Raw genomic sequence first — 20,232 nt, forward strand, 5'->3', positions numbered from 1 at the left:
TAAAATGGAGTTTGTTTGGACATACCGATAGTTCGGGCATGCTGTATTCGAAGATCTTTTGTGATCGGTGCGCCCGCAACTACGACAGGGTGTGACATTTGTAGTGGGTAAAGAGGATGACATGATATTTTGGTTTTAATAGAGGAGTTTTCTAAGGAAATGTTGGGTATAAAGGATGAAGTGATATTTTGACTTTGATGGAGAAGTTGTCGAAGGAAAATAAACATGATGATTTTGGATCAACACTGCTTTTTTTTTTTTTTTTTTTTTTTTTTTTTTTTTGATCCCTTATAATATTTACCGCTTTTTTCCCATTACTCCACCCAATACTTTTATGCCAACTATCTCTCGAACCGTTTATTGCATAAATTTGTGCAATAACCTTATTTTTTCTTAGTTTTTCAAATATTCATTAAGTTGCCCCCTTCAACACCCAGCCATTCTTATTCTCGCTCAATATTGTTATTCTAAAACGCTGATTGAATTGATTTGTGGCTGATTTCTACATCCTCCCTTTGTTACAAGCAAATTAATTGGCTGCAACGCTTTCGAAAAATGTAAGATTGTGGTGTTACGGTTTAAAGGATAGATCAAATATAAGGTTAGTGAAGGACCTTTTAATTATTATTATCATTAAAAGTCTTTTATATAGACTTAAGGTCATCAACACTGTAACAACGATTATCAAAAGACTGGAGATCGTTTATTTCTCTAATGATGCGAATGCCCTCTCAACCTCGTATGGATCCAAGTCGCCAAGTCTTTCCCACTCTTGTTCCCATTCTTGTTCATACGGATCTTCTTGCCGAGCCTTTTGGTCTTCCTTAGGGGCAAAAGGAGAGGTTTCGTTTTTCTCTGTCTTGATTTTTTTTATAGTGGTGGGTGAGGAACTCGCTTCATCTCCTTGCTTTCTTTTGCCTCTTGCTAGGATGGCTGGAGATGAAGATGAGGCTTGAGTCCTCTTCAAAGCTTGACTTCTTGTCGAATGAGTCGAATAAACTTTTGTTACAGAGTGGTTCTCCATGTTAAAATGTAAAAAGTTTGAGATATATGAATGATTTGAGTGAAAGTGTAAATTATTTATGAGAGATGGTCTGAGTAAAAATGTAGCAGAGCGAGCTAGAGTTATGGTATTGTAGGTGGATGTTCAGTTCATTCATCTTTATTTTATAGTTGAGAAAAAAAAAAAAAAAAAAAAAAAAGAAAACTAAAGAAAACGAAGGCGTATGGAATATCAAGCATTTTGCTGGGCGCATGCCATGTCTCTCTATTGAAGAACGAACAGCTATGGAATGTCAAGCATTTTGCTGGACACATGCCATGTCTTTCTATTAAAAAATGAAAATGTATATGAATGAAATGTTAAGCATTTCGTGGGGCGTAGGTCATGTATAAATGTGTTTCTCTACATTATTATTTTAGAAAACTAACACGATATGCAGTGGTCCTCTTGACTTAATTATAGTCATGTTTCTTAGCACTCATGGCACAAGTTAGATTTGTCTGTAAGGGAAAAGGAGCTAAAGTGGAGAAGGAAGGTTTCTTATAGAAAAAAAGCGCGTTCCATATGAAATATCAAACATTTCACAGGAGCATTGTCATTGTCATTGCACAGACCATGTTTCTCTATGAAAATTAATTTGTTAAAAAATAAATCTCTTTGTTTTCTAACAGTCATGTTTCTGTCATATATTTTTATCATGCCACATGAATGTATCGACACTTGAAGGAATTCATGTTTGAGGTTAAAGCATATGATATGATCAAGGCTTATAGGTAGTGTTTGAAGGAGCTCAATTGTTGTTTTATTATTATTACTATATTATTATTATTATTATTATATAAAATAAAATTCTTATTATTATTTTTATGCATCAATGGTTCAATGGCTGATGGTAGAAGCAGGCCATGATTGAAGGCTGATTATTTTTTTTTTTTCAATGCATCATGATTGAGATGATTGAGATGATTGAGATCTGGTTGGTTATTATTTGTAATGTAAAGCCCAAAGTTGCGCTCTCATGATGATCGCTCATAATCATGATTGAGGTCACATGATGATTGGGTCACATGATTGAGGTCCGATGATTGAAGTATGTATGCTCATTTCCTGAAGGGCACATGAAAATGGAATGACATGAAATGAAAATGGAATGACATGAAATGAAAATGGAATGACATGAAATGAAAATGGAATGACATGAAATGAAATGAAATGAAATGGAATGGAATGGAATGGAATTTATTTTAGATTTATGGACGGACGTATCATAGAGCAAGAATTATGAAACTATGAAATGAAATATATCATATAATAGAGCAAGATCTATGAAATATATCATATAATAGAGCAAAGATCTATGAAACGAGTTATTACGATAAGGGAGAAACCATTTCGACTTTAGTATATAGATGAGCTTTTATTCATTATAAAAATGGTAAAAGTAATCATTTAGACTGAACATGATTCAATTGGCTCTTATAGAGCTATGGCGTCATTCAATGACACCAATGGCGGGATGCTAAAATGCAAGAGAACCTTCACCAGCAATGGCTTTTCAATGTAACGAGATGAGCATGGTAAATGAATGTCAAAAAGCGTGCAATCAGGGCTCCTATTCGAGACCCGAATGAAATTCGAATGCATAAATGAAAGGGTGAAAAAAATATTTTACAGTGCATTCGAATCCTATTCGAGTCTCGAATAGGAGCCCTGCGTGCGATTGGTAGTCATTTTTGCGGTCTACTGTAATTTGCTTCTGATTAAAAATTCATTTCCGATTTAATTTGAGTTGGTATGATTTAATTTACGTCCGATTCAATTTACTTCCATTTTAAATTTGTTTCGGATTTAAATTAGTTTCGGATTTAATTTAATTCCATTTTAAATTAGTTTCGGATTTATTTTAATTCCATTTTAATTTATCTCCACTTTAATTTATCTCCATTTTAATTTATCTCCATTTTAATTTATTCCCACTTTAATTATTTTCCAGTTTAATTCAATCCCAAGTTAATTAAAATCCCATTATTTTAATTCCAGTTTAATTTTATTCCAATTTTAATTTTTCCCAAACTTGCTGTACATCTTAGCTTAAGGGCTAAAATATACACAAAAGAAGATAGGACAGAATGAAGAGTATCAAGAGAGAAAGGTTATAAACTGAGTTAAAAGATAAATGGCAAGATGAACTTACATACACTATTATGCAAAACTGATTCATTAATTCATTCCCATGTGCATTTCTTTTTTTCTTTCCTAGAAACCGTATATGCATACACCACTCATACTTTGGTTTAATGCGTTGTGACATTAGCTTGTCTCATTTGGAAAGCTAATGACTTTTTTGTTCATTCAGGTCATTGAATCAGTTTCACATGTGCTCATTCGGTGGCCAAAGATCTTTATACTTTTGTGAGCCATAACCTTACATCAATAGATAGTATTCCAACCATGGGCATCACTGACAGCTTGGAGTCTCTTATGGATACCTATGATGAGTTTGCGGCAGAAGTCCACTGGGATCCTGTACCATTCAACCGATATTCGCTCCCATAGTTCATCACAGCTCTTAGCTCGCTCCGGATACCTAGAGAGCCGCCTATCCAATTCTGCCCACATGTGTTCAATAGGGTTGAGGTCAGGGGATTGTGCTGGCCACTCTAGAAGTGTACCTTCCTCTTCTGTCAGATGTACTGACTCCAAATACTTCCTAACAATCTTCGCCGTGTGCTTCGAGTCATTGTCGTGCTGAAAGACGATATCGCTTTTAGTTAGGCCCCAGTCATCAAGCGACATCTGTAGATCCTCCTGCAGTAGTTTGATGTAAAGTTGTGCGTCCATATTATTGTCAATCTTTGCAATGTATCCAGGTCCGTACCATGAGAATCATGACCACACTTTAACATTACCACCCCCAAACTTGACAGTGCCTTGCACCGACCTGCGAGTGAGGCGTCCCGGGTTGTCGTCCCAGATCCACTGCACGCCATCAGAGCAGATTCGGTTTATTTTCGATTCATCTGACCAAATAACCTTTTTCCAATCTTCCAGAGTCCATTCCTTATACTTTTTGATAAAATGCAAACGAGCTTTAATATGCCGTCGAAGTAAAGCTGGCTTATGTACACGCCTCTTTGCTGTCAATCCTAACTCCTTGAGCCGTCGTCTAACGGTGGTCTCAGAAACAGCCGCTGGTATGAGCTGGTTGGCTCTGACGGTGGCCTCAACTGCAGACTTGAGTGTACCTCGTTTCATGTTCACCTTAAGATACTGCATGATACCTCTAGGTACTTTCCTTGGTCGACCGCCTTTATTGACTGGCATGTGCTCCTTATTATGTGCATAGATCCTGGTGGCCGTCGCTATTGATATACCAACACTAGCAGCAGTTTCTCTAGTAGACATGCCTCCCATCATTAACCTCCTGGCTTCGTTGACTTTCCTTTGTGGAGTGGGTCTCATATTTTGTGAAGGTATAGTTAAGAGAGAGTGAAGCAAGTGTTCATAAAGGAAAGAGAGAAAAGTCCTTTTTTTACTGGCATTAAATGACGTCCAAAAGTTGTCATGGGCAACATATTAGACCACATGTGAAACTGATTCAATGACCTGCATGAACAAAAAAGTCATTAGCTATTCAAATGAGACAAGCTAATGTCACAACGCATCACTATGACGTAGAAGAAGACGGGAGCTTTATTAAACCAAAGTATGAGTGGTGTATGCATATACGGTTTCTAGGAATGAAAAAAAGAAATGCACATGGGAATGAATTATTGAATCAGTTTTGCATGATAGTGTAGCGCAGAGACCAAATATCTAAAGCATCGATATCCATCGTGCGGATAAACTGAGTCATGTAGCATTAAATCCACGAAATCCAGCTGGCGTTTCGTTGGGGCCATGAAATCTCCAATGCACAACTTTTTAAAATCATCAAGCTGGGTAGAAGAGCTTGTTGTCTCTGTCATTGGCATTGATGATATAGGAAAGAACCAACTATTGCTATAGAAAAATTTGCTTACAATAGTTAAGCAAAGTGTAATGGGCGTACATGACTTTTGTAGGTTCAAAGGCATGAAATCAAGGAGGTAACTCACAGCAGTTGCTTTTGATTAATAAGGTCATCCTTGCTCCAAGTGCCAAGAAGATGTTTCGTATGAGTATAAAGCTCGCTGAGAAGTGAAGATAAACCTGGCGTTGGAAGGAGGATCATCTTCGACGCATCATGGCCGTACTAAGCAGGACATATAAACAAGGAAGCACAATGCGCGATCGCAGGTTAAGCACTATTCATAAACATGAGCAATTGACAAGCCACCATTTACTGTCACTTTACTTACGTGATGATAGGGATCCTTAATTAAATCGCAGAAGGCTTGTTTCATTAAGTGCAGCAGTCTCCTCATCCACCTCATCCACCTCTCCGAGATTGTCGCTGTCCGCCTGTGCATCGGTCTCTGGATCGGGTCCTTCATCAGTCAATTTCGGGTTGCTTGTGCTTCGATCACTGGCTTCGGTTTTAGTGAGCAATTCACCAGAAGCTGTGGTGCCGTATCATTTTGAATATGCATAAATTAGCGATAAGTTGGTGTTAGCCCAAAAAAAAAAAAAGCACATACTTTATGGAGCATTGGACAAATTCATACTTCGTGAAGCTGTGTCCTTTATGTTAACTTGAGTGTCTTTCAAATCTTCCTCTTCATCTCACAAATCATCCTGCACCTGCTTGGCTTGTGTTTGTTGCTTTAGCAGCAAGAGTTCGATCTCGTCATCGCTTTCCTCATCTATAAATAGCACATACAGAAGCATCTTAGAAGGTGCGGGGGAATATTGAGTATTTTTCAAAAGAAGCTCAGTCAATGAGTTACCATTGGAGCTCCTTGTTCAATGAGGCATTCTCGCTTTCATAATCTCTGCGTCGCCGTTTGGTCATCACTTCGTCAATAATATCATGTAGCTTCCGATAGTTTTTCTTAAATCTCTTTTGGGACAGTTGCTCAAGAAAGAAGTCCTTTTCATACAGTGCATCCTGGCCTGTTTGCCAAACAACATTAAGTCTAGTAGAAGCTTTTCAAATACCGTGATGACGACTACCACCAAGATACTTTCTCGCGATACTCCACTCTTGGCGAGCCTTGATTTTGCTCATGTTTTGATTTTTAGACCAATTTTAAAAACCCGGATAGTTGAAGTCCTGTGGGCCATTGCATGATTGGAAGTAGGCTTTTGTGGATAATTTTTCGAACTCGTTGCGCCAGTGTTCCTTATACTTCGCAATCTACATATTTCCATGTAGAGCTTATTAGTTACTCAGACATTGTCAAAAGTGACTATAGTAAGATAGAACTACCTTAGTATGAAAACAGAAATAGGAAAGTCAGCATCTGACAAAGCCCTGCTAGGCGAGGTCAGATTACCAAGTACCTCTGACGCGCATGCTAAGTAGAAATTCTAACAATGGCGCGAAACTCTACACAGTGTTGGAATCATAAAGAGAAAAAAAACTGATGCAGAGTAATCTCTTTAGGAGCTTCACTTGGAATGCACTCTAACGCTGCCGTCAAAGGACACATAGCTTTTGTCTTAAATGTATGAACTCAGCTGAGCCAAAATTCCAGACAGAGTAACCCTATGCACTATCCAACAGTCACTGCTAATGAGTGTCGAAATGTCTGGCACCTCCAACGGCATGCTGTGCAGAGCTACTAGCAATAACGAAAACTCCGCACAGAGTTAGGACCCATAAAAAATACTGTATAACGGAGTAATTTTAGGGACTTCAGAAAGCACTCCAACGCTGGCGTTGATCGGACACGCAATGTCGTCAGTGATGTACGATACTTTATATGACATGGAGTGCTTCAATGACCAAATGAGAAGGGTAATAATCACGAAAAAAAAAAAAAAAAAAAAAAAAAGATGAAAGATGAAAGATGCTTTAATTACAATCAATCAATTAATTAGAAAAGAAACGTAATCGCCTGGGAGACAGCATTGTTATCTGAAAAAGGAGGAGCAAGTTCAATTAATCGTTTGAAATGTGGATGATGGAAGTAATGATTAAATTTTAGCTGGGTGAGTGACTTAAGTTTCTGTAGCCATTCGTGTACGTCCCTTATTTGCCACTCTTTTCTTTTCTATCTTTCTTTTTAGATCCGAGTGTGTATTTTAAGTTAATAATGCTCCTGTATGTTAAGTATTTTTTTTTTTTTTTTTTTTTTTTTTTCATTCCTAATATATTAAAAGAATATACGTAGCGTAATAGACACTCTGCCTAGAATGGGGTTCTATTTCAATGCGTGGGCCAAGAATCTTGGAAGGTGAGAGATGATCATCTCTTTTTTTTATTGTCTGCCCATACTTTTTATAATCTTTATAGAATGTAACTTGCTATAAATTTCTATAGGACACTACTTTTCTATATTTCTAAAGCACGACACTTTGTAACATCAGTCTAATACACGTATTTTCTAACCATTAGTAATGACTTCACTTTAGTTGTATCCTCAATAATGATTAAGGCTGAAGAAGAGATTGGACTAAGGCGAACATATCCTTTGCAAGAAGAATGACTCCTTCTTTTCAACTCTCGCCTTCTCATACTGAACCACTATCCGTCGGTTGCAGGCTGTAGGCAAACATTCTCAAGTACAAGCTGGGCTCTGTTACAGGGTTGTCCGCATATGTTTGTTGATGTCTTCGCCGAGCTATTTCATACACTCTTTATCAATCTTGAAAAGCTCCCCTATACGGAGCTTAATTTGACATCTTTGATCCAGGAAGAATTTGGACAGACTCGTTCCAAGCTCATTCAACTTGGATATCCAAATTCCATTTCTTCAAGGTAACTCCGAATGGTAATAGATGAAGCTCAAATCCTAGGAGATCAAGGGGATGGCTAGTTTGCATCGCTGTTCTCAGACCCAAGCCCTCATCCACTACTTTCGCCTGTACTCCATGCTGCAAGAAGAGTTAGAGAGTGAAGTTAATTTACAATTGTATATGTGGGACAGGACTCAGTATACGAACTCTTCACTAGGCCATAGCGAGGTATCTCACATATTTGCTAGTCCCACTCTATCATAACCACAATATTAGTTTTTTTTTTTTTTTTTTTTTTTTTTTTTTTACAGCGGAGACGGCATCAAGGAGTATGGATCCGAAATGTTCCCTCATGTAAGCAGCACTTTCTCTATACAAATGTTACAATCCAACATCAAAGCCGCTTCTTCCTATATCTCACACACCATCCTTTCTTGTCATTGATGAACTTTCATGTCAACGTTGTAGCTTATTCCAAATCCACTTATCTTTTATACATGGCCGAGGCTACAAACCGTTTCTGGTGGTCCAGGTTCAATAATGGCGGTCTAATAAGAGACGATGGCGGTCATATGAAAAATAATGACCATGTAAAACATAGCGGCTGGACAAAAAATATGGCGACCGTATAAAGCACAGTTGTTACTAGACAGAAAGCAATGGTGATCTAATCAAAACGACGGCGACCGTGTTAAACGGGGAAGTGACTAGACAAAAAGTGCTATATCGTACTGCGGCTTTTTTTTTAAGACTTTCCCATCAGTCCTCTCAAATTTCAGGGCATTTCTTTGCCGCTTCCATTTAAAAATACAACCTACAACTAGAATATGTTCGTGACCAAATGACGAGGACAATACTTTTACATATTTAAATGCTTGCTTGCATTTTAAATAGACTTATGTTGGCACTCCAAATCTCTATTATATAAGTACCAACGACGGCAGTAAAAGCTTATGGAACATTGTTACTGTGCCTTTCGCCGTTTGTGCAGTAATAGCTACTTACCAATAATGCCTGGGGTAGAAGGAAAATCTTTCTCCCATGATTCTGAGTATCCTTGTAACCACAACAACAACAATGATAATGATGATAATAATATACACCTGGAGATCAAGTTGGCATGAATAATAACAGGCAATAGCAGCTTTGAGTAGTGACACTAAAGGTTGTCAAATACAAAAAGAAAAAAAAATTGAGGGCTACCATTATTATTATTATTATTATTATTATTATTATTATTATTTCAAACGGTACTGACATTAAAGAGGACAACGAGTCGAACGTTGGCCGGCGGGGGAGTGCGGAATGGATGGCGCTGTCCGTAATGAAAAAACTCTTTAGTGGAGTAAAAAGAGCATAGATCCATTGCCATAAAAAATCTTATAGCGCAAGCTCCAACCCAGCAAAGGTCTATCTTACGTAGCGACTGGTGCCTCTAACATAGGGGTTAGTAAGGCCTTATATCAGTCACTAGACGACACCAAAGATCAGCTGAAAATAATAGGCCACATTCCTGAGTAGTGTTTAAGAGTAATCCTTCTTGCTTTTTAGGGTGACGCATGATGCTTCCTTCCATTCAGCGCTCCGGAGTATCTTGAAGCAGGGGTGTGAATGGTGGATATGCCTCTTTGTTCAAATGCCTTAGTAATTTTATGTTCTTTTACATTATATTGTGTATTGTTCTACAATTTGTACATGTACACTTGAGTGCGTTCTAACGATGTTGCGTTTATTCTCGATTCCCATTTACGTTTTTACTCCCTTTGTATTGGTTTGTGGAGGAAAGCACAATACTTCAAGGAAGAGTGACATTTCAAGACTTGGATGTTGCGCAGCACGCAAGATCACAGATTTACGCCGCATTTATGAGGGGTGTGGTTGATAAAGCCGCCCTGGCCATCCTAGCAGATGATCCGGTCTCCCTTGTAAGCTTTACTAGGTACGAGTGGCGCGAGGGATCAACATGGTTATCAGTCTTAAACGCCAATCGATAAAATCAATCACAAAAAAAAAAAAAAAAAAAAAAAAAAAACACGGCGTGTTCATTACAATGGCAAATAAAACATTTTAGGGAACAGCTCCAGGGATACGTATAAATACTCGAGGATATCCATTCCCTCTTACTTCCCAAATCTTCCACGCGTATTCTTCCTGCTTAACAGCTTAACCTCTACTAGCCATGCTGCTATTAAAAACATTTTCACTCTCCTTGTTAGCGCTTTCAGCTGTGTATGCTGAAGCTCAAGCAATCTCAGGCTACCCTCCTATTGATCAGGTCCCAGACATCAACTCACCCGAGGTTCAGGCGTGGTTAAAGGTAAGAATTACATATAAATTTTTTTGGAGTGTTCTATTTCAATTCAGTCGAGCTTGAAAAAATATGACAAAACTTTTATTTCAGTACCTGGTTGGTTCCTCAGCCAACAAAAAAAAAAAAAAAAAAAAAAAAAAATACTTTATTTGAAATAGGGAATTGCTCAATTCAATTAGTAATCTGTTCTATTTCCCTTTTCAGTACATTTTGCCCAAATCTGTCATGAAAGTATTGTTCCTCTAAAATTAATTCGCAATGTCTAAATTATAGGAGATCGATCTTTCTCGAGCCCCAAAGATCCCTCTGGGAGAAGGAGATCCCCCTCTCTGTCCACCCACTTTCCCTGGCGCGTAAGTCCTAAAAACATCGCTACAATACCTGTCTATGCTAATTTTTTGTATTCCTTCGCACTTATACTCGATATTATTCCATATACTACCAAAAAGATGTAACTGGATTTGTGACCAATGTCCTGCAAATGACCTCATTTCCTGCCGTTCTCGTAACACATGGGCTATAACCTTTGACGATGGCCCACACGAGATTACTCCTACGTTGCTTGACTATCTGAAGAAGGAGAAAATTTCTGCTTCATTTTTCCTGGTTGGTAGCCATGTGATACAGCGTCCGGACACTGTCAAGCGCCAAATCGCAGAGGGCCATCATATCGCATCTCACACTTGGTCCCATAAAGGCTTGACCACACTGACCAACGAGCAGATCGTGGCCGAAATAAAATGGACCGAAAAATTGATCCTGGAGCTCACAGGTCGGAGACTCAAGTACGTACGTCCACCCTACGGTGATATCAACAACCGTGTCCGCTTCGTGCTCAGGAAGCTAGGCTATATCGTCGTTGACTGGAGCGGAGATGATTTCGGCACTGACGACTGGAAGCTGCCAGACGGTATTACCGAGACCGAGATCGTTGAAAAGTTCGCCAGGAGCCTTGATAAATACGTCGCAGGCAATAGGGCCAGAGGCATCATCTCTCTCGAGCATGACTACGACATCCATATGTATAACCTTGCCCGCAAATTAGTTCCTTTAGGCCGAGCACGCAACATCACTATTACCTCTGTTGCTGGCTGCCAGAGAGATCGCTATCCATACCAGAGAGTGTTCCGTTAATGACAGCCTCTAAAGCGCCCAGGTTCGTACTACCGCCGTAACTAATGGTTGCTATTGGTTTCCTGCATAAACATCTTAAAGATCGATCGATAACCAATGTCTTGTGTTACAACTTGACGCCGTAGGAGTAGGAGAGACGCAAGTAACATGTGTTCGAACAGCATGATATATTTATTTATACCAAATATCATTGCAATAAAAAATGAAAGTAAAAAATAGATTGCCTTTGACTTTGTGTTCAGAAACTGGTTACTGATAACAAACATCAAGAAGAAAGAGATAATTTTGAATGGTTCACGATATCCGACTCAATTACATTATTTCATGGACACCTAAAACTATTAAGGGAACGGCCCATGCTGCTTCTCTCTTTTTTTTTTTTTTTTTTTTTTTTTTAGCAAAGCATTGCTGTTTGAACTGTAATACTGTGGAGTTTGGCAACTGTGCTAGGGGTTCCCTCTGCTTCATAGGGTCCAACAGGCCTGACTTTCAACTTGATGGAATATGCTCAGGCATATCATGAATGAAATAGGAAAAAAAAAAAGGATAGTTCATTTAGAAAATATATAAGAGTGCATATTACAACTTAAAGGACCAGTCAACCAGACTAGATGGAATTTAGGATGCAGGGTTCTGCTTCTCCACTTTTTTCTTCTTCCCTCCAGCTGAGTGGTGGTTCTTGGCTCGTGGCGCATTAAAGTACTTGCCTTTTTTTTTTTTTTTTTTTTTACTCGACAGAAAGAGAGCAGGTCATGTGCATCAACCCCCCAAACATAATAGGTTAAAAAAAGAAACAAAAAGCTCCTCCTCTCACTGTAGTATATCATGAAGACAACCTAAAATGATCCTGTCAAAAGGGTGCAGTATATAAAGCACAGACAAGCGTATAAGGAGTTGCAGAGTAAAGATGATGCATAATGGTTGCTGGAGGGTTTTTGGTAAACTCAGATTAGGATGGTGCACAAATTCCTGTTGGTGGTATCTTCATCGATCTAGGGAGTAGCTACTGCGATGCCGGTGGCAATGTCGGCCTCCTTAGTACTGGTAGATGCAAGGCAAGTTACCGGTTTGAGGCGGAATAGAGCTTGGAGCGGGCTCAGGAGAATGATGGCCTCATTTGTCGCTACTTCCGGGTGAAGCACGAAGAGCGAGCGAGGAACCGTCTGAGATTGGAGTACAGAATGTAGGAGGCAGAACCTAGAACATAGGATGCTGGACTTTGGGTGCGGTCGCTGTGCTTGAATGGAGAAACAAGAACGTGTTATTGGAGCCGTGCGTATTTTATAAGGGTCACCAGGCTAGCGCCATGGCGTCGATGCGTCATTCTATGCCCAGGATCGGCCATCTTTATTCGAACCGTAATACCAAAGTCTCTCTCTTTTTTTTTTTTTTTTTTTTTTTTCCACTTACTAAACGAGATAGTTGCACATGTACATCGTGTAATAGAGATTTAAAGGAACGGATACGACAGGCTTTTGGATCTTGAGGCCAATTATGGGAGTAGATAAAATGTTCTTTGACTTTAGTTAAGAATATGGAGATAAACTTCCACTAAAGCTGCGCAAGCTAATAGACAAAATATGTGAATTGTATTTATCTATGGAAAAACGAAAAAGAATCGGCACAACCCCACAAGACAAGGCAGAGGTAGTTCAACGAGATGGACAAGCGGAATTAGCAGGCGGTTTTTATACTCATACAGCCATGGTCCGAAGCATGTTCCAGTTACAGTTAAATATTCTGAATTGCTTGGTGGAGGCAGATCAGGGTTTACGGCACGTGATCGCTGCTGAGCTCCCCTTAACTGCATTTGTTTCTGTTCCTTTAACTCCGTCCCTTTTTTATGCCAGAGACAGAACAATCTCCATCAATAATTTTTTGCATTACAACCATCACATTCCACTGCATCACTGCAAAAAACTAAACGAATAACAAAGAGCACCCCTCAATTCCGTCCTCTTCCTATCCTATCAGACTATCAATTATACCTGCAGCATACAACATAAACCTAACCGACTAACGATTATAGCCATGGCTACAAAGGGTGCTTACAAACGACTCACCAAGGAGTACATTAACATCCAAAAGAGCCCACCAGCCTACATCTACGCAAGACCACTTGAATCGAACATTCTGGAATGGTAATTATAATTATAACAATATCTTTTTTGTATTCACATGATCGCTACAGCGAGAGTGCTTTTGCTCGTTTCCTCCACTCCACAGCTCTATTTTTTTTTTTTTTTTTTTTTTTTGAAAGGTTTCACTAGTTGATCATTCCTCGGAATAAAGTCTAATGTCTTTTATATATATATATTTTTATTCTCCTAGGCACTATGTACTCAAAGGACCACCAGATACGCCTTACTATGGAGGCGAATACCACGGTATGCAAACTTCGCCCATTGGAAACTACATGCATCACTTGAGCTTAAGATGACACCAATGAAGTAATCCACCTTTTTCGTCTTCCTCAGTCGCACAGCCTTCTCACTGCGGTATTTTCATCGCTTATACACAAACCCAAAGAGATGATAACCTATGCAATACCTTGAATATCACTGAAAACACTCATGCCTCACACCCCTACTTTTCGTTTTATCTCAGCGTACGGGCACCAATGATTCGATATTTTAATTTTCTTTTTCTTTTTTTTTACTAATTTTGCCCAAACAGGAAAGTTGATATTTCCATCGGATTATCCATTCAAGCCTCCATCAATTAGGATGACTACACCAAATGGGCGATTTCAAGTTGATACCCGCCTTTGTCTTAGCATGTCAGATTTCCATCCTGCAACCTGGAACCCAAGTTGGAGTGTGGCTACTATATTAAATGGGCTGTTAAGTTTTATGGTATGCGCTCATGAAAGAATGTTTCATTTATTTTACTTTGCGTCATTCGAAATAATAGATATTAAATTAACTCATTTTTACCACTCTTGTTTGTCCCCATTCCAATTTGTGCATTCCTCATGGAAATGATAAATATCAACAGTCGCAAGACGAGGCTACTACAGGAAGTATTGTTACCTCAAATTATGAAAAGACAGAGTTAGCACGCCGTTCTCATGCATTTAATATCTCCAATCCAAAGTTTAAAGGTAAGGATGGGCGGATTTAATATAATGTGAAGCAAGGACTGTCAATGTTCAACACGAAAATATAACCAACATAGATGTTGTTCTATGTCATTTATAGAGATCTTCCCCGAGCTTGTAGCAATACAGCAGGTACCATTACATATAGCTTTTCCTAATGCACCTGTCACAGAGGCGCCGCCAGTTCGAGTAACCACGACTCCGCACCAAGGGATTATTCAAAGAAAATCAGCCACAGGTGCTCAGCGTGCAGTCATGGTTGGAACAGCGACACAGCAGGGCCAAGGAGTGGATGCAGTAGTAGCAACGGGAGCAACAGGAGCAGGAGGTAACTTGGCAGCAGATCGGGCTGCGCGGAGAGCGTCATTATTCTCAATGAGTCATTGGCACAAGTGGTTGGCATTCTTCCTTGTTTTTGCATATCTTATTATAGCCAAGACCATTACTCGTGCTACTGCATCGGCTTCGACTTCATCATCATCACTTTGAAAGAGTAATTCATCGATTTATGCTGACGATAAATTGTCTTTGATGGAAAAGAAGCCTCGGGTGTAGCAGGTAGTTCATACCCAGTCTTTTATTGAAGAGAAAAGGAAAACCCGTGTTTTCTTTTTTTTTTTTTTTTTTTTTTCTTGAGGAGAACCTTTTTTTATTTTATTTTGTTTTTTTCAGGCAACATAATAAAGGAAAAAATAATAATGAATATTATTCATTTTTGGACTTTCTTGAAAAAAGTTATTTCCATTAACTCTAATCACTGTCAGCATCATCCGAATTGTCGTCAGCCCAAATTGGCCTTCCTTCTATTGCCTCAATTTTTTCTCTCTGTTGCTTTCCACGTGCAATATTAGCCATCTTGACTTGTGGAGATACGCCAACATTCTCATAATTATACGGACAATGACGACAGGCATTTCCGCAGCAATAGCCTCTCCGTCGATGAAGGAGTTCTGTCATGACAGTGTACCCAGTTTTCGGATCGATGTATTTTTTACGGTTGGCCTATCGAGTGTTACGAGAGTAAGGATATGCCATTTGTATTTTCATAAGATTAATCAGATCGACAGATCAAGAAAGAAAAAGTACCTCACAGGCCTGTCTATGGATCTCTTGCCACTTCTCTTTTTCGAGCTCTGCTTGCGTCTTTACTGGATGCGTCTGTGGTATCTGTGGTATCTGTGGTATCTGTGATGTCTGTGATAATGATCTCGAGTCCTGCTTCCGACTTGGCTTAGGAACAACGGAAGTATGGATCTTGACCTGACCATTTCCATCTGTTTGATCCATAAGGGTATCTGTGCTGTTGTTACTACTGCTGTTATTATCTGTAACAAAAAAATCCTGCGTAGGAGAAATAGGAGAAGATGGATCCTCCTCGTTGAAGTAATGAGATGTCATGCTGTTGAGTGATCTGAATGGAGTGAACAGTGACGGAATGATGTGTTTAGAAGAAACAGACGAAATGTGGATAGAATAAGAAAGAAAAGGGCATGTTATCATGTTATCAGTAAGAAGAGAGAATTTGATCGTTGTAGGGCGAGGAAGTGAGGCGGGAAGAAAAGGACAAAGGATCCTGTCGTGGAAGTTTGTACAGGACAAGCTTCCGAGAGCAGTTGGGTGTGATCAATTTTAAATTGAATTCGCTTTGGATCCAAAGTCTCTTAGTTTTGCTTTGCGCTGGCCCCCTGATTTCTTCCTCTACTTTGTAGATTATAAAAACTTGTCAACACCATCATGTTTTTTCCCCCTGAAATCCAACATACTTGTGACAACAGACAGGTTATGGAAGTTCAAAGATGGTGCTAACCTCTTCGGCCTTAATGAATGCCTTAAAATATGTATATCGTATTCAACATGTAATGAAGTTAAAAAAGTCTTTTGTGACGTAAATCACGACGATTTAAAACTTTTTTTTTTTTACAACTTATTCTTCTTTACTTTTCTTTGTTTCCACCATGATGTTACTCACCCCTACTTACACTTCTTCTACGATCTCTTTTGTATCATTCAATCCTCTTACTATCGCTCTATCGCTCTTATTTTTCGCGTTCATTTCCATTGTGCACTGTGATAACAATGCAGTAGGAGCTCGTCCACTTTTACATCACCCTCCTGTTCTCACATATTCAAATGCAGCTTTGCCTACACAGAAGCTATATCATCCCACAAGCTGTGTTCTCCACAAGTCAGGCGTCTACTTGGTCGTAACATCCATTGGACAGGGCTTTCCTCGAGTTCAATTCACCTGTACAGAAACACATCATCCTCATCCTACTCCAGATGTACAGCAAACATATCCACCTTCACAGACATTCGAGGCTGCCCTTACGACTTGTTCATATTCTTCTTGTCCTTATGAACACCATTTGCAGCATCTGGAGCATACTACAAAGAAGCAGTCGCAAGGTCTAACAAAACCACAGAATTGTGTCCAGGATCCTGCGGATCCTACGCCGGCACAAAGTCCAATGGCACTTCACAGAGTTTATGAAGGACAGCCTGGAGAGGATGGCAAATATTCGACATGTTACACAGATCACATTACTTCGACAGACACAGCTTTGCATTCGTTCGGCAGCATCAAACCATCTTGGGTTGAAGGACTTGGAAAATATGGATATGATGTTTTCCAGGATGAATTCATCTTTAGCCCACGTGAGCGGGCATCTGAGAACACGGAAACACACTCCATGACACAGACCTACAGTGATCATGAGACCAATACCTTTGGTAATATTCAAGATAAATCCTCGATCCGCACAGTAAGCAGCGTGAACAACAATGGCAATAACAACAATAGCGTAAACAACAAAAAAACAGAGAGCAGTAACAACTTGATGCATGGCCAACAAAAGTATGAGCATGTGGATCAAAAAAAGAAATATGCAGGGTTTGTTTCATCTGTTTCAGACAACTCTCACTCAGTGACAAGACCAGAAACTATCCCAACCTTGGCTGCACCAACATCAACACCTAACACGCACGGAGTGACTGAAGAAAACTCAGGCGCATGGTTTGAAAAACTTAAAGCCTCGTTAACGTGGAAGACGGAAAAGCAAAAAATAGGTCCGGCCTCGCCGACACCAGAACCCCTTCCTTTGCCCGGCAGCGCACAGACCTCAAGATCTGCACCGCCGTTAAAGGACCTCCATAAAAAAGATTGTTTGAATCCTGCTTTGTGCCAGCATAGTCAGGATCATTACGATCATGGCCACAAGAACAAAGGGATGAAGCACCGCGCCACAACGTTAATCATTGAAACTGAGACTATCATTGTGCACTCACATCCTACACAAGCACCAACTTTTAAGAAGAGTCACGAAACGAATGAGCAAGTGGGTTTTTATCCAGGTAGTCATGTCATGTTTGATGCGGGAATGGAGGGTGATGTGGTAATGTCGATGGTTGCTCAAGAGCATTATCATCCATCTCCCTCACCTCGACATCATAAGAAAAAGAAGTAAACATTATGTACAATAAAGAAGTAACTCTTAATGATTGGCGGTCAATGTGGAAAAAAAAAAAAAAAAGCTTGTCAATGTGACGTTAGATGGTGACCAAACTTTTCTTTTCCTTAAAGTATATATTTATGTATACCATTATTCGTTTTCCTTCTTTTCTTTTTTAATTTACTGTTTTACCTTTTTTCTGTCTTCCATCGATCTCCTTATTCACGTCGCCCCGTTTTCGATTATCATTGCCAGCACGATAGGTCAACAGACAATCAGTATGAATATAAATCGATACATTCCTGCAAAATATCGCCCGAACTTGAGTAAATACAAGTACTCGGGCGTGGACGAGTCTTTACTCTCGAAATACGTCCTTGGTCCATACTGGACCAAACTCGTGACATTCTTCCCCGTTACCATGGCGTATGTTTTATTCTTGTTCAAATGGAGTAAATCATCACAAATGAGATTCGAACAAAATCAACAACTCTTTTATTTATTAATACAATTAACGTGTACTTTGGAAAATTTTTAGTCCCAATACGATTACTGGTCTCGGATTTCTTTGTGTGGTTTTCAACGTTCTGACTATGTACTACTATGCGCCAGATATGACAGAAATTTGTCCATCATGGGCCTACTTCAGGTAAAAAAGTATACACAATCAAGGTATGAATATTGAGCAAAAGTTTTTCTGTGTTAATCACAACTTTTTTTTTTTTGGTCCTCGTTGAATCATAGCTTTGGTATTGGACTCTTTGTATACCAGTCGATGGATGCAATTGATGGAAAGCAGGCTAGAAGAACAGGAACTTCAGGACCCTTAGGAGAGCTTTTTGATCACGGTAAAAAAAAAATGCATGTGTCAAGCCTGCCAATTTTTTATTTTATTTTATTTTATTTTTTTATTTATTTTAATCATGATCACATCAAACAACAATTGATGCAATGTTTTTCTCTTGTTTAATCTTTCTATACAGGCTGCGATGCACTGAATACTTCGGTAAGAAATGCTGAAGTAACCCGTGAGAGCAAAAGAAAGAAAAAAGAGTTTATAAACTGACAGTACTCTTTTTTATATGACGACATGTTTTTTATCTTTCTTGACCAGCTTGAGGTTATTTTGTTAGCCAATGCCATGCATCTAAGTCAGAGCTGGTGGACTGTTCTTTCTCACTTCTTGGGTTGGTACACCTGAATCAGATGAAACAATAAGGGATCTATCACTTTTTTCAATGAATTCTAAATGTCTCTATTTTGGATGGTGATAGCGCTTGGAAACTTTTACTTGAGCACGTGGGAAGAGTATCACACTGGAACTCTTTATTTGAGCGCGTTTTCAGGACCTGTGGAAGGAATCATTATGATTGTGATCCTTTACCTCATTACTGGCTTCACTGGTCCAACTTTCTGGGTCCAGACTTACCGTCAGATGTTTGGCATATCCTCCAAGTTTTTGCCCTTCATACCTGATATGCAGGTTAATCACATCTTGGTCGCTTTTGGAATTGTCACATTGACAGGAAACATTGTAACAGCGTAAGTTTTTTTTTTTTTTTTTTTTTTTTTTTAAAAAAAAAAAAAAAAAAAAAAATTAAAGTGATGTTGGCACTGATAGACCGATTTTTTCCTCCCTTCTCTAGTATGCAGCATGTGATCAAGGCACGCAGAGGCAAGAATTTGTCCGTCGCTCCTGCATTGGCTGGTGTGGCTCCGTTCCTGGGCATATCGGTTGTTGCTTATTTTTGGCTTAATGCTTCACCTCAGATCCTCAACCAGCATATTCTTCCCTGGATTTTATACACTGGTCTTTCCTTTGGATACACTGTCGGCCTCATGATTACAGCCCATGTAACTCACCAACCTTTTCCCATGTTCAATATCAGTTTTCTTCCCTTGATCGTCGGATCATTGAACGCTAATCTGCCTGCATTTGGGATGTAAGTTATATCTCTTTTTTTTTTTTTTTTTTTTTATTATATTACCGCCTCGGTACAGGCACATGATTAATCCTCTTTTTTTTTTTTTTTTTTTTTTTTTTTTTGAACTAGGGAAAGAGTTTTTGGAGCTCATGTTGAAAACATTTATTTGTGGAGTTGCCTCGCTTTCTCCGCCGCTGCCTATGCTCACTTTGCAATCAATGTTGTCAACGACATCTGTGATTACTTTGATATTTGGTGCTTTACTATTAAGCACCCCAAGAAGGCAGAATAAAAATATAAATAATAAACAGAAAGATATTCAGCATCTATTCTCATCCCTGATCATTTTCCTTTGGTATTTTTTCCTTCTTTCTTTTATTTATTTATTCAAAATCAAACCATCTCCAGCATCATCTACTGTTGAGAATACAGCAACCGAATAAAGGGAAATAGAAATTTGATTCGTTTATCTAATTTCAATGACCATT

At 39.0% G+C, this 20,232-nt stretch overlaps 7 protein-coding genes across 7 annotated transcripts; 4 read left to right on the plus strand and 3 right to left on the minus strand.

Moving 5' to 3' along the window:
* Window positions 1-703: 703 nt before the first annotated feature.
* Window positions 704-1,024, minus strand: BCR41DRAFT_398571 (hypothetical protein; the record flags this gene model as incomplete). The annotated part of the gene is made up of 1 exon (XM_022028976.1): window positions 704-1,024. One exon carries the CDS (start codon window positions 1,022-1,024, stop codon window positions 704-706), a length of 321 nt encoding a protein of 106 aa, XP_021879113.1.
* Window positions 1,025-4,549: 3,525 nt separating this feature from the next.
* Window positions 4,550-5,832, minus strand: BCR41DRAFT_132729 (hypothetical protein). Its single transcript, XM_022019497.1, has 4 exons — window positions 5,650-5,832; window positions 5,344-5,544; window positions 5,101-5,237; window positions 4,550-5,005 (listed from the first exon to the last, which is right to left on the minus strand). The coding sequence occupies exons 2-4, from the start codon at window positions 5,476-5,478 to the stop codon at window positions 4,774-4,776; spliced, it is 504 nt and encodes a 167-aa protein (XP_021879114.1). The 5' UTR covers window positions 5,479-5,544; window positions 5,650-5,832; the 3' UTR covers window positions 4,550-4,773.
* A 4,132-nt stretch (window positions 5,833-9,964) lies between these two features.
* On the plus strand, window positions 9,965-11,409 carry BCR41DRAFT_339062 (hypothetical protein). The gene is made up of 3 exons (XM_022022138.1): window positions 9,965-10,142; window positions 10,410-10,489; window positions 10,586-11,409. Exons 1-3 carry the CDS (start codon window positions 10,005-10,007, stop codon window positions 11,268-11,270), a joined length of 903 nt encoding a protein of 300 aa, XP_021879115.1. The 5' UTR covers window positions 9,965-10,004; the 3' UTR covers window positions 11,271-11,409.
* A 1,731-nt stretch (window positions 11,410-13,140) lies between these two features.
* Window positions 13,141-14,974, plus strand: BCR41DRAFT_358148 (ubiquitin-conjugating enzyme/RWD-like protein). The gene is made up of 5 exons (XM_022024991.1): window positions 13,141-13,411; window positions 13,602-13,657; window positions 13,947-14,125; window positions 14,268-14,373; window positions 14,471-14,974. The coding sequence occupies exons 1-5, from the start codon at window positions 13,302-13,304 to the stop codon at window positions 14,857-14,859; spliced, it is 840 nt and encodes a 279-aa protein (XP_021879116.1). The 5' UTR covers window positions 13,141-13,301; the 3' UTR covers window positions 14,860-14,974.
* Window positions 14,975-15,120: 146 nt separating this feature from the next.
* Window positions 15,121-15,768, minus strand: BCR41DRAFT_398577 (hypothetical protein; the record flags this gene model as incomplete). The annotated part of the gene is made up of 2 exons (XM_022028977.1): window positions 15,121-15,372; window positions 15,457-15,768. The coding sequence occupies 2 exons, from the start codon at window positions 15,766-15,768 to the stop codon at window positions 15,121-15,123; spliced, it is 564 nt and encodes a 187-aa protein (XP_021879117.1).
* Window positions 15,769-16,325: 557 nt separating this feature from the next.
* On the plus strand, window positions 16,326-17,863 carry BCR41DRAFT_388139 (hypothetical protein; the record flags this gene model as incomplete). The annotated part of the gene is made up of 1 exon (XM_022027965.1): window positions 16,326-17,863. One exon carries the CDS (start codon window positions 16,326-16,328, stop codon window positions 17,832-17,834), a length of 1,509 nt encoding a protein of 502 aa, XP_021879118.1. The 3' UTR covers window positions 17,835-17,863.
* A 135-nt stretch (window positions 17,864-17,998) lies between these two features.
* On the plus strand, window positions 17,999-20,189 carry BCR41DRAFT_358154 (hypothetical protein). The gene is made up of 8 exons (XM_022024992.1): window positions 17,999-18,245; window positions 18,358-18,468; window positions 18,564-18,667; window positions 18,803-18,825; window positions 18,934-19,006; window positions 19,094-19,361; window positions 19,466-19,762; window positions 19,874-20,189. The coding sequence occupies exons 1-8, from the start codon at window positions 18,100-18,102 to the stop codon at window positions 20,034-20,036; spliced, it is 1,185 nt and encodes a 394-aa protein (XP_021879119.1). The 5' UTR covers window positions 17,999-18,099; the 3' UTR covers window positions 20,037-20,189.
* Window positions 20,190-20,232: the final 43 nt, after the last annotated feature.

Source organism: Lobosporangium transversale, assembly GCF_002105155.1.
Source record: "Lobosporangium transversale strain NRRL 3116 chromosome Unknown BCR41scaffold_32, whole genome shotgun sequence".
NCBI lineage: Eukaryota > Fungi > Mortierellomycota > Mortierellomycetes > Mortierellales > Mortierellaceae > Lobosporangium > Lobosporangium transversale.

Excerpts from the sequence above, each read along its gene's own strand:
- BCR41DRAFT_339062 (XM_022022138.1), top strand. The coding sequence starts at position 10,005 with ATGCTGCTATTAAAAACATTTTCACTCTCCTTGTTAGCGCTTTCAGCT. Across the intron at positions 10,143-10,409 it reads AGGTTCAGGCGTGGTTAAAG|GAGATCGATCTTTCTCGAGC; the intron begins GTAAGAATTACA and ends TCTAAATTATAG. Across the intron at positions 10,490-10,585 it reads CCACCCACTTTCCCTGGCGC|ATGTAACTGGATTTGTGACC; the intron begins GTAAGTCCTAAA and ends ACTACCAAAAAG.
- BCR41DRAFT_358148 (XM_022024991.1), top strand. The coding sequence starts at position 13,302 with ATGGCTACAAAGGGTGCTTACAAACGACTCACCAAGGAGTACATTAAC. Across the intron at positions 13,658-13,946 it reads CTATGGAGGCGAATACCACG|GAAAGTTGATATTTCCATCG; the intron begins GTATGCAAACTT and ends TTGCCCAAACAG. Across the intron at positions 14,126-14,267 it reads ATGGGCTGTTAAGTTTTATG|TCGCAAGACGAGGCTACTAC; the intron begins GTATGCGCTCAT and ends AAATATCAACAG.
- BCR41DRAFT_132729 (XM_022019497.1), bottom strand. The coding sequence starts at position 5,478 with ATGAAGGACCCGATCCAGAGACCGATGCACAGGCGGACAGCGACAATC. Across the intron at positions 5,238-5,343 it reads TTAAGGATCCCTATCATCAC|TACGGCCATGATGCGTCGAA; the intron begins GTAAGTAAAGTG and ends TGTCCTGCTTAG. Across the intron at positions 5,006-5,100 it reads ATTAATCAAAAGCAACTGCT|CAATAGTTGGTTCTTTCCTA; the intron begins GTGAGTTACCTC and ends ATTTTTCTATAG.
- BCR41DRAFT_358154 (XM_022024992.1), top strand. The coding sequence starts at position 18,100 with ATGAATATAAATCGATACATTCCTGCAAAATATCGCCCGAACTTGAGT. Across the intron at positions 19,007-19,093 it reads TGTTCTTTCTCACTTCTTGG|CGCTTGGAAACTTTTACTTG; the intron begins GTTGGTACACCT and ends GGATGGTGATAG. Across the intron at positions 19,763-19,873 it reads AATCTGCCTGCATTTGGGAT|GGAAAGAGTTTTTGGAGCTC; the intron begins GTAAGTTATATC and ends TTTTTGAACTAG.